This window comes from Electrophorus electricus, chromosome 16 (genome assembly GCF_041902795.1).
Source record: "Electrophorus electricus isolate QZ-2024a chromosome 16, ASM4190279v1, whole genome shotgun sequence".
Lineage (NCBI taxonomy): Eukaryota > Metazoa > Chordata > Actinopteri > Gymnotiformes > Gymnotidae > Electrophorus > Electrophorus electricus.
Window position 1 is genome coordinate 12,703,438 of NC_137512.1, and position 15,870 is coordinate 12,719,307.

General features: G+C 39.3%; 1 protein-coding gene across 11 annotated transcripts in view; it reads left to right on the forward strand.

Moving 5' to 3' along the window:
• Nucleotides 1–7,607: 7,607 nt before the first annotated feature.
• Nucleotides 7,608–15,870, forward strand: part of gria3b (glutamate receptor, ionotropic, AMPA 3b) — an 82,661-nt gene continuing 74,398 nt past the window's right edge. For 3 of the 11 annotated variants that reach the window (XM_081698875.1, XM_081698876.1, XM_081698878.1), the window contains exons 1-2: nucleotides 7,610–8,217; nucleotides 8,820–8,978. In XM_081698875.1, the coding sequence (XP_081555001.1) occupies nucleotides 8,139–8,217; nucleotides 8,820–8,978 (238 nt within the window). In that variant the 5' untranslated portion in view covers nucleotides 7,610–8,138. Of the gene's footprint in view, nucleotides 8,218–8,819; nucleotides 8,979–15,870 lie in introns of all 11 variants that reach the window. The other 8 variants (XM_081698877.1, XM_027008632.3, XR_014117520.1 and 5 more) reach the window with 6 other exon arrangements.

Genomic DNA, 15,870 nt, shown 5'->3' on the forward strand with positions numbered 1-15,870 from the left:
AATATACAGTCTGTCAGTAACAGTCTGTCAAATAATATTAGCAGATATCAATAAAATATGATGGATTTAAAACAGACAAGGAGGATGGGGAACCTTGTAATATTATGTTTGTGCCATTCAATAGTTTGTCCCTTTCAATCTATAGTTCAAGATTAGCTCTAGCTGCAAATAATATTTGCATTCATTGGCATTCACAGCATAGTTGGTTTTGGCACATTAAATGAGTTCAAGGTAGCAACACATTCTTCTCCAGGCTCACAGGAAATCTGTTTAAGGAGATGATAGGAGAGGTCCATAGCACTGCTGGTGCTTTGTGCTACTCACTGATGTAATGGTAGCAGAATTGTCACCTTTAACTCTAGCATTCTGTGCAAGAGGCTATGCAAATCCGCCCACCAAAATACAACTCCAAAGTAGTGTCTCTTACCTGACGTCTTTATTTGCTGGCAGTGAATTATTCATGAGTTTCTTCATTCACACCAAGGCCCATTTATGCCCCTTGAAGGATAAAACCTTACCATGGAGTCTTCTCGCTAATTGGACAGTGATCCCTTATGGCTGAAGTGGCACACAGCTCACCATTCTGAGGGGAGGGGAGAAAAGAAATGTCAGTACATGATGAAAATATAAATAGCTGTCTTGGGGTGTTTGAACAGTCCCCACTATGGTGTTTTCTATGCACAGGGTATAATTTCTTAATATACTTCAACCAGAACACCAGTACTATAGATATTGAACATAACAATGTTATTAGATTGTCACGGAAGGCTCCTCCTCCCCACGAGTCAAGTGGTACAGCCCACTGTGTGCAGGGGGATTCACATGTGTATTATTTGTAACCACACCCCCCTGGGATAGCACACCTCTTTGCGGAGTCTAGTGTTAAGTGTTTGTCTTCCATCGCCAAGGAAGTCTGTGCGTCCTGCCCCGCATCCTGTGGCACTCGCCGGTCAGCTATGTTACAGAATGACAAACCACCACAAGACGCCCTCACCCTCGACAAAAAAATGGACTTCCTAGGTGTTTACGCATGTCCCAAACTGGTGCCGGGTTCCCAGGAGATTGGGGAGAGTACTGCGACCGTCATTCATGGAAACACCCCCTGGAAATTTGGGGGGGGGGGCCTAGGGCTATTGAGCCGGGACCAAGGAAAGCCGAGGCGCTCCACGAGGACTGCAGTGATGGAAGTAAGGTGGAGTCGGCGAGGTTTCGTCCAAGGAGGCCTGAGTTCTTCCACTTATGCATACTCACCAGGTGAACTGGAAGGGTTTGCCCAAAGCTCCAGAGGCGGAGTGCCTCTGGGGCATTCCTAGAGTGGCATGTGTAAGGAGGACCGTTAGGGGGAGTGGCATGCTCGGAATCAGGGCGGACGTGCACCCCCGCGAGTCCATTAGGGTCAAGGACACGTTTCCAGTGGAAACGTTTCCAGCAGGTGTTGCAGCACAGCACCTTATGTGTTGGTGTAATGGCGCAATTGTTTGCGTGCACTCGCGTCTTTTGTATGTTTACAGATGCAACACGTCACGTGGAGCTTACCGGACTGCCCTGAAAGATGCATGAATTCTGCCTTTCTCCTTCCTACTAAGAGGTGTCCCTGTCTGGCAGTTCCTGGCCCGCCTTGTGTTAGGTGAGCTCCAGGCATTGACGTGCGGTGTCTGTATGTGTGCACGGCGGCCTGGGATTCACTGTCCTGGAACGGGACGCTTCAGGAGCTGCACCCCTTGGGAGGGGGAACTGTCGTGGAAGGTTTCTCCCCCCACGAGTCACATGGTACAGCCCGTCAAGTGCAGAGAGACTCACATGTGTATTATTTGTAATCATGTCCCCCTGGGATAGCACACACCTGTACGGGGTTTAGCCTTAAGTGTTTGTCTGTATTTAAACCCCTGTCAGTGTGTGCTCCCTTGTTGGTCATTGTCGCTACGTTTGTGTTAATGTCTATCTTTGTAGCTGTAACATTAGTTTGTGTAGTCATGTTTACTGAAAGTGTTGTGTGAGTGCCACCTGTGTCATATATGTGTAATGTTACATCTTGCAAATGTCTTGCACCGTTGAGAAAGTCTGTGTGTCCTGCCCCACGCCCTGTGGCACTCGGGCCATCTACATTAAACAGATGAATCAAAAAGCTTATATAATAATTACAATTATGGATGATCTTCAGAGCTTCTGCCCTAATGACAGAAGTGAGAGTATGACTTTCATTGACTTCTATGGTTAATTGCAATTTATGCATGCAAAAGGCCATGGAATTATGCAGACTTAAAAATCACTTTGTTTTCTCTATTAGTTCTGGCAATTTGTTCTGTAAAAACATTCCATACACATTCCATTCAGCTTCCTCCATACAAATAACTGATTTTACATAGTGCTGACAGTCCACCTTCCTTGATTGGCAGAGCAAGATGTGTAAAATCATATTATCACTGCCAGCAGATTATTTACTGTGACTATTAGTCTATATAAATCATGATTTGTTTGGGATTATCATGTAGGCTTTTGCCTTTGAAAATCAAATTGCGGGTGCAGATAATATAATTTTCAATATGCTAGCAAGGCATTAAGCAGCATGCCATGGACTAACAAAACAATAGGAGCTCTTTCAAATCACATGCCTGTTTCCTGTGAAAAAAACATGACTTTGGAGGAACAGTACTCTGTGTTGCATTACATGGTGTTTATTCTGCTAATTGTTCAATGTTTAATTATAAGGTCAGGTAGATAGCCATGAGTTTGGTGGTCCTTACATCATTTAGTCTTTATTTTCACACTGGAAAGGGATATTGTTTGAAGACGGCTGGAATCCATAGTGTCTATAGTGTCTCTATAAGAAACTAAATAAAATAGCCAGGGAGAACAATTGTAAAAGAATTGCAGATGGATTCAGTTCAAACATGAATGTTATTTTCATTAGATGGTGTGATGTCTAAGTGAAAACAGAATAGTAATGAGCACATGCAAAGCACATGTCATGCTACATGCTTAAAATGAACCATAGCCTCATCTTATTTGCAGACTATTAACCAACAGAGAACACTAGAGAACTCAGGAAATTAAATGACTGGTGAAAAACCCAGTTCCCCACATTTGAGTACCTGAATGCAAGTAATGTCAAAAGTTCTGCATTTACATTTGAAATAAAACTCAAAAGCGGTATTGTGAATTTATCCTGAAAATGTCATAATTCGGTGTTGCACCAGTGTCTACTGTCAGCAGCTTGTTTAGTTAACTAACATAGATTCCTTCAGATGTTCCACATGAATCCCATTAATTTTACACCAGTATCAAAATGCGTAACAGAACTCCCTATTCTGTCCATTTCTTTGGGTTAGTAAACTCACACCGCCCACCAGAACTGTCAAACCCATTTGAATCAGTGATGACTGAAAAGGAGAACTGCCTAAATGACATGCCACCTCACCTTTCTCATTATCCATGGCAACCGGTATGGTTTCTTTCCCCTCAATTAACCACACAGCCTCAAAACAATGCCCATCTCACTGGACTAACCTGGATGCAGTGTCGCACAGCAGCTATTGTTTATAATGTATCAGCACGAGTCACCGGCGAAGGAGTCTAATGCAAATGGCTGGAGGGGAGAGCAGCCTGCAGTGAGCCCACCTTCACCATATCCATGGTGATCAGGCAGACGTGTAATGACAGCGATCAGCACCTCTCTCTGACCCATTCTCGCTTGTATTTGAAAGCCAGCTCTGTAGCATAATTGATTGTAATAAGGTGTGAGGAACAGGGGGGCGAGGTGACAGGCACCGCTACTCTTCAGAGACAGTTCCATTAGAGGGGTGAATTTGCTGCAAACACAAACCTGTGATGAATCCAATTGATTTAATAAGGGGAATTTAGGGCCTAACTGTTGTGATGGAGAATTTCACCTTTAGAAAAAAAAAAGAAAAAAAAATGAACACAACAACAATACACTACTGTGTTTGGGGTATTTGGTGACAGATGTCTTCACATAATTAGCCTATGCAAAGAATCAAATTACTGTCAAATAATGGTGCTGTAATGTTGTCTATAAGCAATTTGTAGGTTGCATTTCCTAGCTGTGGGGTAAGTCTGGAAACATCTCAGCAGGTGCAGCAGCACTGTGAATGTAGAAGTGAGCACAGCCTCCTTCGCAATGAACCCTAAGCTCCATGTTACAATCTTGATAAATCCATTTGCTTGGCTTTTTATCATTAGTAGTGTGATTAAATTAATCTCCTCCAATAGGGCTTTTCGTAATCCGGGCGATTTACTGGCATGTGGTTATGGCTGGGCTGACTACAAGTGACCCCCTGATGGGACCCTGGTCTGCAGTGATAACTTGATTACCCAGTGCTGCTCTTGCACCAGGGCTTGGTGTGGTGAATGCATCCTCTTACCATACTGAAAAAGGGAGCTCTCACATGGACATGGCTGTGACAGTTCACCCACCCCCCGAACCCTCCAAAACCCCTCCCCCTTCCTAAGCCTAGGAAGAAGTGTGTCATCCAGTGTTGCTGATAACATGGCCACCTCTGTCACACTTCTGCCAAAGAGCATTTGCATTGAGGAACCAGATAGTATGGGAGGGATGTCGACATGGCCCAAGCGGTTATCCTTCCAACTGGGTCATACCCACTCTCATGTAGGGACAAATTTTATAGCCTGTGATCTCCCACCAAGCTTTATGTAATGATAACGGCACTGATGTGACTTTTTTCCATTTGCCAGTAAAGCCATACTTAGATGACACTAGATGATGAGGTTCATAAATAGTCTTGGCTTTGAAAATGTAAATTTTAAATGATATAACTTAGCAATGCTGAGTGTGTCATTTTGTGACATGACCCAGCATATCACATCAGGAACTGAGTTACCACCGTGCTTTGAGTGCTCTTGCACCAAGTATCTCTTCCATTCTTGGCCAAACGCAGACTTACTGATTTTGGAAGGAGTGCTATGTCTTCAATTTGGCTACTAGCAGTTCCACCCATCTGCAGGGTAGTGCCAGATCATGCAGAATTCCCCCAAATGTCACTTCTCAGGCTGCTGCTGACACTAACGTTCTTTAGCTGAAGGCCCTTTCACTGATAAAAATATTTGTCCTCACTATTACATCTTGCTGTGCTGTAGCTACAATGTAGCTTTTGCAGAATGTGCCTAGCCAGTTGAGAAGTGTAGTGAAGGTGATGGATGATGCTGGGTCACAAGTGACATGAGCAGAGGTTGAGGAGCTTTACGCTTCTAGTGGAATTATGCAAAACATAAATTTCTGTGTTCTATGCAAGTTCTATGCAAAGAAAGACCAACATAAGCTTTTGTTTGTCACATTATTTCTAAATACTGTAAAATGCCACAGAATGTATCTACATCAGGTTGACTGGTTGGCCTCATACGGTTGTGAACATGCTGTGTGTGTGTGTGTGTGTGTGTGTGTGTGTGTGTGTGTGTGTGTGTGTGTGTGTGTGTGTGTGTGTGTGTGTGTGTGTGTGTGTGTGTAAAAGGCAACATTATGCAGTCAGTATTGCAAAGGTAAGCAGAAATAGAAATGGAAGCATTCTTAATGCTTGAGTCATAATGCTTAATGCTTGAGCCATAGTTTGAATTTGCATCCTTTTAGCACTCATAGTCTGTATACCATATGATAACTGGCTGATGCCATGCACTAACACAACCAATAGAAAGCGAAATCGACCGGGAGCAATTAGCATGATTCTATTTGCTTGTGTTACCCAGTTCTACATTTAATTCATTGATAGCAATATTGGCATTTTTGGAAATGTATTCTTTTATCTTCATATTGATGTTTACAATAATAAGAAACCTAAGGTTCTGGTGGGGAATAGTATCCAATGTCAAGTTAAAATTATACAAGTAAGTATTTATTTGTTGGTCAGTCTAGACTTTTATCCATATTCCATCACTGAAACTAATCCTCTGTATTTGAATTGTGATGCCTTCTTTCTTACATGTAGGTACATTATTCAGACAACCCTGTTTTAACCCTTTAACCTTTGACATGTGAATCATACTGAATCTGTGTATTGCCCTTTCCTCCTGGTGAACAGCTTTGAAAACATGTTCTGTGATTTGAACACTTTAATGGAATTTGTAAGAACATGAGTCACTTCTGTTCCATCAAATAATATGCACACAGAGTGCATTTAGGTTAAGTTCAGTTTTCATAGCTGAATCTAGACATTTTCCTGGGGAAGGTAGAGGAAGGTGAATATTATGCAGTGATCTCAGTAGCCCCCACTACAAAGACAGTCCACACTACAATATATCAAATTACAGAGGAGACTGATGGGAAATGTTTTTGATGTTATGTTTCATATATGATGATGAAATACAAACAATACTATGGTTGTAATACATGCTTATTATGTTAATGATAACCTAATTTTGCACATATTAAATGGTCTTTTTCTTTATGTTAAATTTGTCTATCTGGACAGCATTATTTAAGTTCCAAAACATTTATGTATGAAATACCACTTGTGTTTTTCAGCAGTATCTCATGTGGTTGTATTTTGTGTGTCATAGTTTGTCCTAGGTTTTCATCAGGTTTAAAAATTAAAGTAAGAATGCTCATCTTGGATAAGATTTCCTGCATTAATAGATACCTAAAAGGAAACCTGATTCTTAGTTGACAGTCCCACTCTGAGGCTTCATGATTACAGGTCATAAGCTGGGTGGTTAGGAATACATTAAAAATTGTGTATCTGCCTTAGTATCGCATTACTGCGGGCACATTTGTCATTGATCTTTGAACTATAGCTGAGAAGAACTTGCAATGAACTTTCTCTCTGCACAGCTGCACTAGGGGCACGAGCCCATTACAGTATCAATAGCTGAAGTCTTCCCCATTTGCAATGCAATTAAAAACTCAATTTTGGGAGAGCTTTGCAGAGTGTGATAAACGGAGCTGTAATCCTTGAATTGTTCTACTATTTGCCTCGAATGCATAGTGGATAGCCGGTGGTTGTTTAAATATAAACCTTGAAAAACTACTCCCTGAAAATATTTTGAAAGCAAATATTTTTTTTGGCTTAACAACAAAAGTAAGATTTAAGTAAAGAAAACGACAGTACACGCAGTAGTTAAACGCAACTGATTTCAATTTCGAGCTACAGTCCTTTTCACAGGTATCTTTTTTCAGTACCACGGAGAGCGCATCTCGCTCACTCTTGAAATACTACACGAATTAATGCTGCTGAATATTTATTTTCTATTTATTAGATCGTAAATTATCATAAACAGCTATAGTAAAAAGAAGACATCTCAAGTTTGGACAGTATGCCAATATTGTCTTAACGAGCGTTCATGTGTTCAGCTTTGGTATACGCCTGTTGTTTTTAATATTAAAATCTCCGTGTCTACTACCATTCTTTTACTTCCACGCTAGCCCCCTGCCATATTGTTTGTGCAATAGCCATCCAATATGGTGCTAGGGGTAAACGATTCCGAACAAAGCGATCGATGGTAGTCAATAAAAGGGGGTTCATATTACTGCAGCTTCACTTCTCCACATCCAATGCGACGTATAACCGTCAGCTGTCTGAGGAACACATCCCACACTAAAACTATCCGTAGAAAATACATGGGTGATGCACATTAATCCCTTGGTTTAAATTAGCGTGATTACGTGTGATCACAGAGTAGTGCTGTCGGTTCGCCAAACGAACTACTTTGCAATTCCTTGACGCGCAGTGGCTGTACTTATAAAACGTTCGTTGGTTATTTAGCCATAATCATTGCACGCATGAGGATAGTAGGCTTCTATTGATCTAAGTATTGACAGGCGCAGTACGTTACTTGTGCCTTGCAGTGAGAGTCGGATGCACAGAGACGCTTTTCTTCTTTTTATTTCAGCGTCAGTTCAAGTTTGATCAATATCGCCCTGCTGGTCCAATTGGAGGAGCCGTATTCGCAATCTGATCTGCTACACTCGCCACCACCATCACTGGGATAAGTCTCTCCCTTTCTCTCAGTTGCAGAAAATTTGTTCTGCAGCTCGGCTACCACCTCAATGAACCTAATTGGTGCGCTGTAAGTGAAGTGCATTGATCTGGAGGATTTCCGAGCTCACGACTGCGTATATGGTTTTACTCGAACTGTTCGTTTTTAGGGGTTGATTTTAAAGGTTGGAGGAAATGGCACATAGCGCGTTTCTTTTTTTATTGTGGGTTTTTGGTAGGTCTTTCGCTGGTTTTCCCAACCAGATAAACATAGGTAAGTCTTAAGTCCTTGTTATGTTGTCGTTTTGTTTCTCGTCGTCCTGTTTCATTTTTCACCCTAAAACCATTTCTCAGAACAGACGCTTGACTGTACTACTGACAGCTGTATTAATGAGCTGATAGTCTTATGCGTTTACAACGAACTTGAAAATCCTTGCAAATCACCTGAGACGCTTAAGATTATATATATATATATATATATATATATATATATATATATATATATATATATATATATATATATATATATATATATATATATATATATATATGCACTGTGATGTTACATGTAAGCGGTTTCATTTTTATTAGCTTCATTTGTAAGAAAGAAAACGGTAAGGAGGAAAAACTTGCCACACAAAAGTTTGTATAAAAGGAATAAGTCTATACTCTCTATGGTTGACTTCTGAAATAGAAATGCTATTCATTCATTCGAAGTCATTTTTCACTTACCATGTTTTGATGCAAAGTGCATTTGCGTTAAATTGAGTATATTAGCCGGTAGGTTTAGTGACCACGTTTCACGTTTAATGGAAAGCTTGTATTTCTGCATCGGTAAAATAAAATCTTAAACGATATTCTTTTACGTTCTTAAAGGTGGACTCTTCATGCGGTCGACGGTGCAAGAACACAGTGCTTTCAGATTCGCTGTTCAGCTGTACAATACCAATCAAAATATGACCGAGAAACCCTTCCATCTGAATTACAACGTAGATAACCTCGAATCCTCCAACAGCTTCTCTGTTACCCATGCTTGTAAGTATTAAGCAGTTCTACACTACTGCGCCTTAATGTACTACAGCGTTAAGATACGCAGGCTAAACTGCTTTTGTATGTAGGGGAAAACTGTTCCTGAAAAGAAAAAAGTCGTCTTGAACATTGTTGCTAGTGTGTGTGTTTAGAAAAAGCTTTCAGTCCCGTTTCTGCTTTAGCACTTACAATCTTTTCAATTACTCATTTTATCTCACTTCCGTCCCTGCACACATGGAATGTACATATGAGTCGCTGGATATTTTGACTCCTCAGTTTCCTCAGTATGTCCTCAGTATTATTCTAAAGCCAGAAGGGGTCGGTTACCCCATCCCCTCATTATTTTTTTTCTCTCGTTCCTTTAATTACACTTGTCAGTTATCATTAAATGTATGATAATTTAGGTTGATATTCCCTCCTCTCCACACATACAGGTTAGCTATTACAATGGGATTGGTTAGCATATGACAGAATTCCCTTTTGCTGTGATGGCAACAAGGTCCCTTTGTACCTCTTGTGCTTGCCCACTCTGATTTGTAAATGAAAGCATTTTGCAAAAGGGGATGAATAGTCAGCTGTGGGTACAGTGTTGGTATTTCTGACTCAAAATCTCTTTGAATTCAAAACAAGTTCCCTTGGCAACACAGAACATCCAAAACTCCACCGAGATTTCTGATAGTTGTTGAAAAAATTGTTTGTCTTATTATGGAAGCAAGGTTATTGTAGACTGTGGGTTGAAGATATAATTAACTTTTTTATGACATAGTTTTAAAAATGTTCTTAGAGAGCAGTGCAAGATTTGGGCACTTGGTAGATTATTTTGTTTCACCACCATAACCATATTCATATTTCAGTGTTATAGGTACTATACACCTATAACACACACACACACACACACACACACACACACACACACGTATATATATACGTGTGTGTGTGTGTGTGTGTGTGTGTGTGTGCTTAATCTCACCCCTACATCTACAGTGTGTGCTTATTAACAAACAGATCTCATTTTGCCTGCTTGCACTAACAGCCATTGGAAAAAACAATCTATACTTCTTCAGCTCACATCAGCCACTGAACATGCAGGGGCTGGGCTTGGGGGTGTGGCAGAGTTGGAAAGTGGTGTTCACTCTGATAGAAAAGCAAACAATAAGTGAATGAGTAAATAGATCATTGACAATGGCCTATATTGTTACACATGCTAAGGAAGTACAATATTATCCATGGGAAAGGAAGCTAGACTTTTAGAATTTAGCAGTTTAATCAAACCTACGGGCACGCTGTTTGCACTATCTGTGCAGTCCTGTGGGAGAGCTTGCCCCATTTTTGCTGTCTTAGAGTTTTGTCATTTTGTAGCTTAATCAAGAACATGTTTCAGAACTGCCTTTAATGTATGAAGCATTTTGGAGGCTCTTTGATGTTAGCAAAATATTCTGGGATTTTTTTTTTCAAATTTGTACTTTGCACAGCAATAGTACTGGAAGTTGTCAACAGCATTCATGGTTTCCCTTTGATATGCATATCAACAGATGTTCCACTGTCAAGACTCCATCTTGCATCTTCCACATATTATTTAACTAAATCACTTTCATATGATGTTTAAGTGATTTCCTGAAAGACAGCTTTTGCATTCAGACAGAACTGGCAAGCTGTTGGACTAGTATTTTTTTATTTTAGCAGCTATAAGAAAAAAAAATGCATAATTTGCAGTGACTAGTAATCTTAAATGTAGATACAAAATCTTTACATCACTATCTCTATCACCCAGTCTCTGAAGAACAAATGATATCTTAGAGAAGTAAGTCTCTAGATTTTGACAGGATTGAGAAATATGACAGTAGGTACTGTAGCCTATCATACTATTGCTGAATTTGAAAGTGAGTTTGGTGAGTTTCGCACACAAGCACACAATTAACTTCAGTGTGTCTGTGGTACCTAGGAAAATAACTAGATTCTCTGTGGAATGTTTTTTCCCTAAAAAGTAGAGTTCTGATTACATATTAGCATTTTTGTAAATGTGAATTTAAAAGTATTAATTTCTTGAGGAGCATAACCATTGCTAAAGAGATATATCTAATATCCCTGTCCATATCTAATGTCCTTATGGGTTGTATGTATTGTTGATTCTTAATGTTTTGTTGGTTTGAGCTTCTTCAGTAATTTGCAGCTACTGAGATACATGAAATGTATTTAAATATAAAGCTGCATTTATTGTGTGATGTGCACCAATAGTCAAAGTCAATCGGGAACTGAAATAACCTGTATTACTACCAAAGCATACCAGTGGCTTCCCATGCATTTTCTTCATTACTCTTCAACACTGAATGTCACTTTCCATTGCAGAGCTGATCATTGTAATGTAAGATCTGAAATTGGATAGAGAGCATCTTGGAAACACTGTCAAAGTGAACATATCAAGCAGTGGTTCATGCTGGGTTTGTCAAAGTCCTTTCAAAGGCTCCTAAATTTCACATTATACTTATCCAGTTGGTGCTGCTTCTGTGTAAATTGGAGATCAGTTCACATGCAAATACAAGGAGTCTTCTGTGGGTTTCAGTATAAAACACGGTAAGAGCACTATAAGAAAACTTCCTTCAAGACCTTAGAGTGGGGAGTCGATGCAAAAATATGGGTTGTCCAAGTAGGAGCCTAGACCATTTAATACAAATTCATTTCAAAACTACACAATGTGGCGTAACAAAATGAGTAACATTTGTATTGCTAACAGTTTGGGTTTTTTAATTCCATTTTTTACTGTTTAATTTTTATTAATGCATCACAGGTCCTATTCATCACAGGTTATTCATCACAGGTCCTAAGCAAATATGGCCCCATACACTTTGGTGGAAGCAAAAGCTATATTGTGCATGATGTTACTCACTTCAAAATGATGAGTTTTTACTGTATGAATCATAAAGAAACCTAATAACATTTACAGAGTAGTTTTATTCTCTCTGACCATCACAGCACAATGTTGTCCTGTTATACCCAATTTGATATGATAGCCAGGAAACTGTCTAGTATAATTTATGTTATGGCCAACGATTATAAAATTCACAGCCTCTTTGTCATTTCCTGTATTCCTAATATCATCACTGGATATTCTCTCCTTTTTTCTTAAATGGAAGCCCAAATCTTATAGGGAGAATCTATTTAAAGGAGGTGAGTTGTCTGTCCAGAAGCCTTCGTTAATAACTTGATGAATGTCCCACTTTCACACAGCAGGAAATACAAACCAGATCTTCTGCATTTGTTCGTTCTTTGATATCAATTTGCTGGGGGGAACAAATCATACCAGTCTCTATTAAAATTGCAAATACTTAAAGGTTCTCCTAGAGAGCACCTCTTTCTTGTCAATTCAATAAACTTGGCCAAATGGTGACAGGCTTTTGAGAATGATGTTTTATGATTGTCTGTGATTGATTGATTTTATGAATGTCTGCAGCAGTAGTAGTGCACTGGTTGAGGTACTTGTCTAGGAGTCAGCAGCTTTCTAGTTCAAGCCCCAGCACTACCAAGTTGCCACTGTTGATCTCCTGAACAAGATCCTTACTCCTGAAATTGTACTCAGTCATAATTGTAAGTTTAGCTGCCTCAAACTATATTGTGTGATTCCTGTCTATTTGAGGGATTGTTGTCAAAACAACATTTTACAGATGACAAGTTCCAATGAGTGACAACTTAAAGTAGACTAAGTATACATTTTTCCTATTTTGTACATCAGCCTCGGTTTTGGTTGCAAATGGCCCACTGTTTGATGATAAGTTTTTGGACAAGGGATGCTGAGCAATTCTGCTTAATGGAATGCCCGTGACATTCAACCCAGTGCAACAGGAAGAAGGGCACATGTCTAATCTAATGTTCCAGTCACTTCAGTCAGGCACTTTGGTTCTGGATGGTCTCTCTCTTTCTCTCTCTCTCTTTCTCTCGCTCTCTGTCTCTCTCTCTCTCTTTCTCTCTCTCTCTCTCTCTCTTGCTCTCTCAAACATTTGTTTAAAGATGTCAAATCGTGTCAAATCAATACATATTTGAGAATATAAGGCTACATAAGTGAGAAAGAGTAACTGACTGTAAGGCAGCAATGTCAAAACTGTCTGATCCTGCACTTTGACTTGTGAAATGTCCTTTAAACTGTGTTTCAGACTGAACTGGGAGTACAAAACAATAAAATCACCAGTAGAGTAAAACTGTTTAAACTGCTTAAGCCAATTGCATGAGACAGCCTTTTTGCCGTACAGTGAAACACAGACTTACTATGGCCCCAGTTAAGGCAGTATATCAACACAAAATATCAACTGTGATTCAAGCTGTGAGGCTAATATGCGCAATATGGTGCTATCTGAAAGCCAAAGCAACACATTTGTGCATGCTTTGTTTAGATTAATTTGCTGTAGAAGTGTGTTGTTCAGGCAGTCACTGTAATGAGATGTGAATACCCTAAGAATCTTCTAGGATCTTTGTCTCTTTAGTCATCCACTATCTATCTATCTATCTATCTATCTATCTATCTATCTATCTATCTATCTATCTATCTATCTATGTATGTATGTATGTATGTATCTATCTATCTATCTATCTATCTATCTATCTATCTATCTATATATATATATATATATATATATATATATATATATATATATATATATATATATATATGAAACATGCTTTTATTATTTTAACATATTGTGCCTAAAGAGCAACAGCTGTCAGCATTGCAAAATTAGAAGTGATGTCATTGTTGTCAGGAAGCTTTGTCTTTTTGCATAACCTGCCCCATTACGTGCCTTTTGTTGGCGCGGTGAACATAATCCCCACAGTCACTCTCTGCCAAACTGTGTATCAGTGAAACACAGCCTCAAAATGGCTGAACTGATATTGAACTTTTTCAACACTTTGCTTTTGTTTTGGTGCTGCTCAAAGCAGCTCAGTCTGATACACATAATTTTTCATGCCTAGTCAGGCAGTCTTAAACCAAGCTGAAGTTTATTTGGTCTTCCTGGAGTCTTACTTTAGCTTCAGTGTGGTGTTCAGGGCTGATGAGGTTCCCACTATGCCTGCTCTACTCACCCATTTCAGGGACATATTTGGTTCCTGTGTGTGTTTGTTTGGTGAGCTACTATTGCCAGGGTTTTGTACAGTTACAAAACCATGGCATGAATGCAAAAGTGGGATTTGAATATAGTTAGAATAGTAAGAACATTGTAATGATCAGGTTTTTGAAGACTTTTTGTGAGTCAAGTTTTGATTATCTGCAAATTTGGTGTTGTGCAGCCTTTTCACACCATTCCCATCTATGTGAACTATGAAACCGATCAGGTGACATGACCTCTGGATAATACCTTCAGCATATAAGTAGACATGAATTCAATCGGTTTCCTAGATTGTATAAGGCACTGAATTGTCCTTCCATTGTCTGTAAAATTCTAGGTCCCACATTAAATCAATATAACTGAATCACTGATATCAAATTGTGCTACTCTGAAATGCTGTGCTAGATCCCATTACCAGATGAGCTAGTGATTTAATATATGTTTGCAACTGAGCCATGCTTTTTGAATTGTATGCACAGTTTCATCATTTTGCATTGATTCGTTAGTCATTGTCATTAGAAAAGTGTGGTTTGTCTGGTAATAGATGATGCTTCTTATCAAGCAGAACTGAGAAATCAAAGTATATTTTGCTGCATATTGTCCGTGAGTCTATTGAGGTCATGGATTTTGAATTTTCCGCAGATATTTTGAATTGTAAGTTTGACCTAATATGGCACTTATTTGCAGGTCTTACCAATCCACTCAAACTGCAATTTATTATTAGAAATAGTAATAATTGTATTCTATATAGCAATACCCAGGCTATAATAATGATAGTTCATGTTAGTCTATAATCTAATATGAAAGCATTCAAATCCAGAGGAGATGTTTTGGGTAATATCCCAATAACCCACTTTGGACAGTATTTGGTCACAGTGATGTGATCATAAGAACCCAAAGCAATGACAAATTTAACATTTAGAGTCTCAGTCGTATGTCACAACTCTAAAAGCTAGCAAAGCTAGTCAAGGTGAGAATGTCAAGAAATTATGTTTCATATGTTCTGAACCACAATAGCTGAATGTATTTGCTTTACTTAACTTTCTATAGCCATTGTTAGTCAGAGAAGTAGTTTGGTAATCTTCTTCCAGTTGTTGCATCATGAAGTACATTCACCTGACACTTTTATCCAAAGCAACTTATAATTATGACTGAGTACAACTTGAGCAATTGAGGGTTTAGGGCCTTGCTCAGGGGCCCAACAGTGGCAGTGGTGTGGCTCAAACCAACAACCTTATGCAGCAAGTACCTTAACCACTGAGCTACCACTGACCATACAGCTTATATACTTAAATTTAATTACATTTAATATTTTTTAAATGACTACTCTATTGACAGACCTCATGTTCCATCATACCATTCAGAATTGTGGGGGTTTTTTAGGGTGGTTTTGTTTTTGTTTTTTTGCTGAAGACTGAATTGTGAAGAAGTTAGGAAGTTCTAACTTCAACCTCCGCGCACCCCTTTGAACATAGCAAGTTAGACTATTGCCTTGAAGAAATCCCTTTTTCCTGCGGCCCCAGCATGCTAAAAGTTATACGTCTGACTAATTTTTCTAACCCTCACAGTTAATTGAATTAGTGACCAGCAGCAAAAGACATGTCTGTGCTAATCCTTAAGGCAGAGCTTTGTACATTTGCTGCATTTCCTCTCTAAGACCAAGACATTTGTTTCTTTGAAGTGGTTGCAAACACTGGGGAGGAGGGAAAGAGAAAACTAATTACCTCTGTTTGGGCCATTATGTCATTCAATGCTTGAAGTTGCAGGTACATTTAGTATAGCAAGATGAGCAGTTCAAAGCAGCA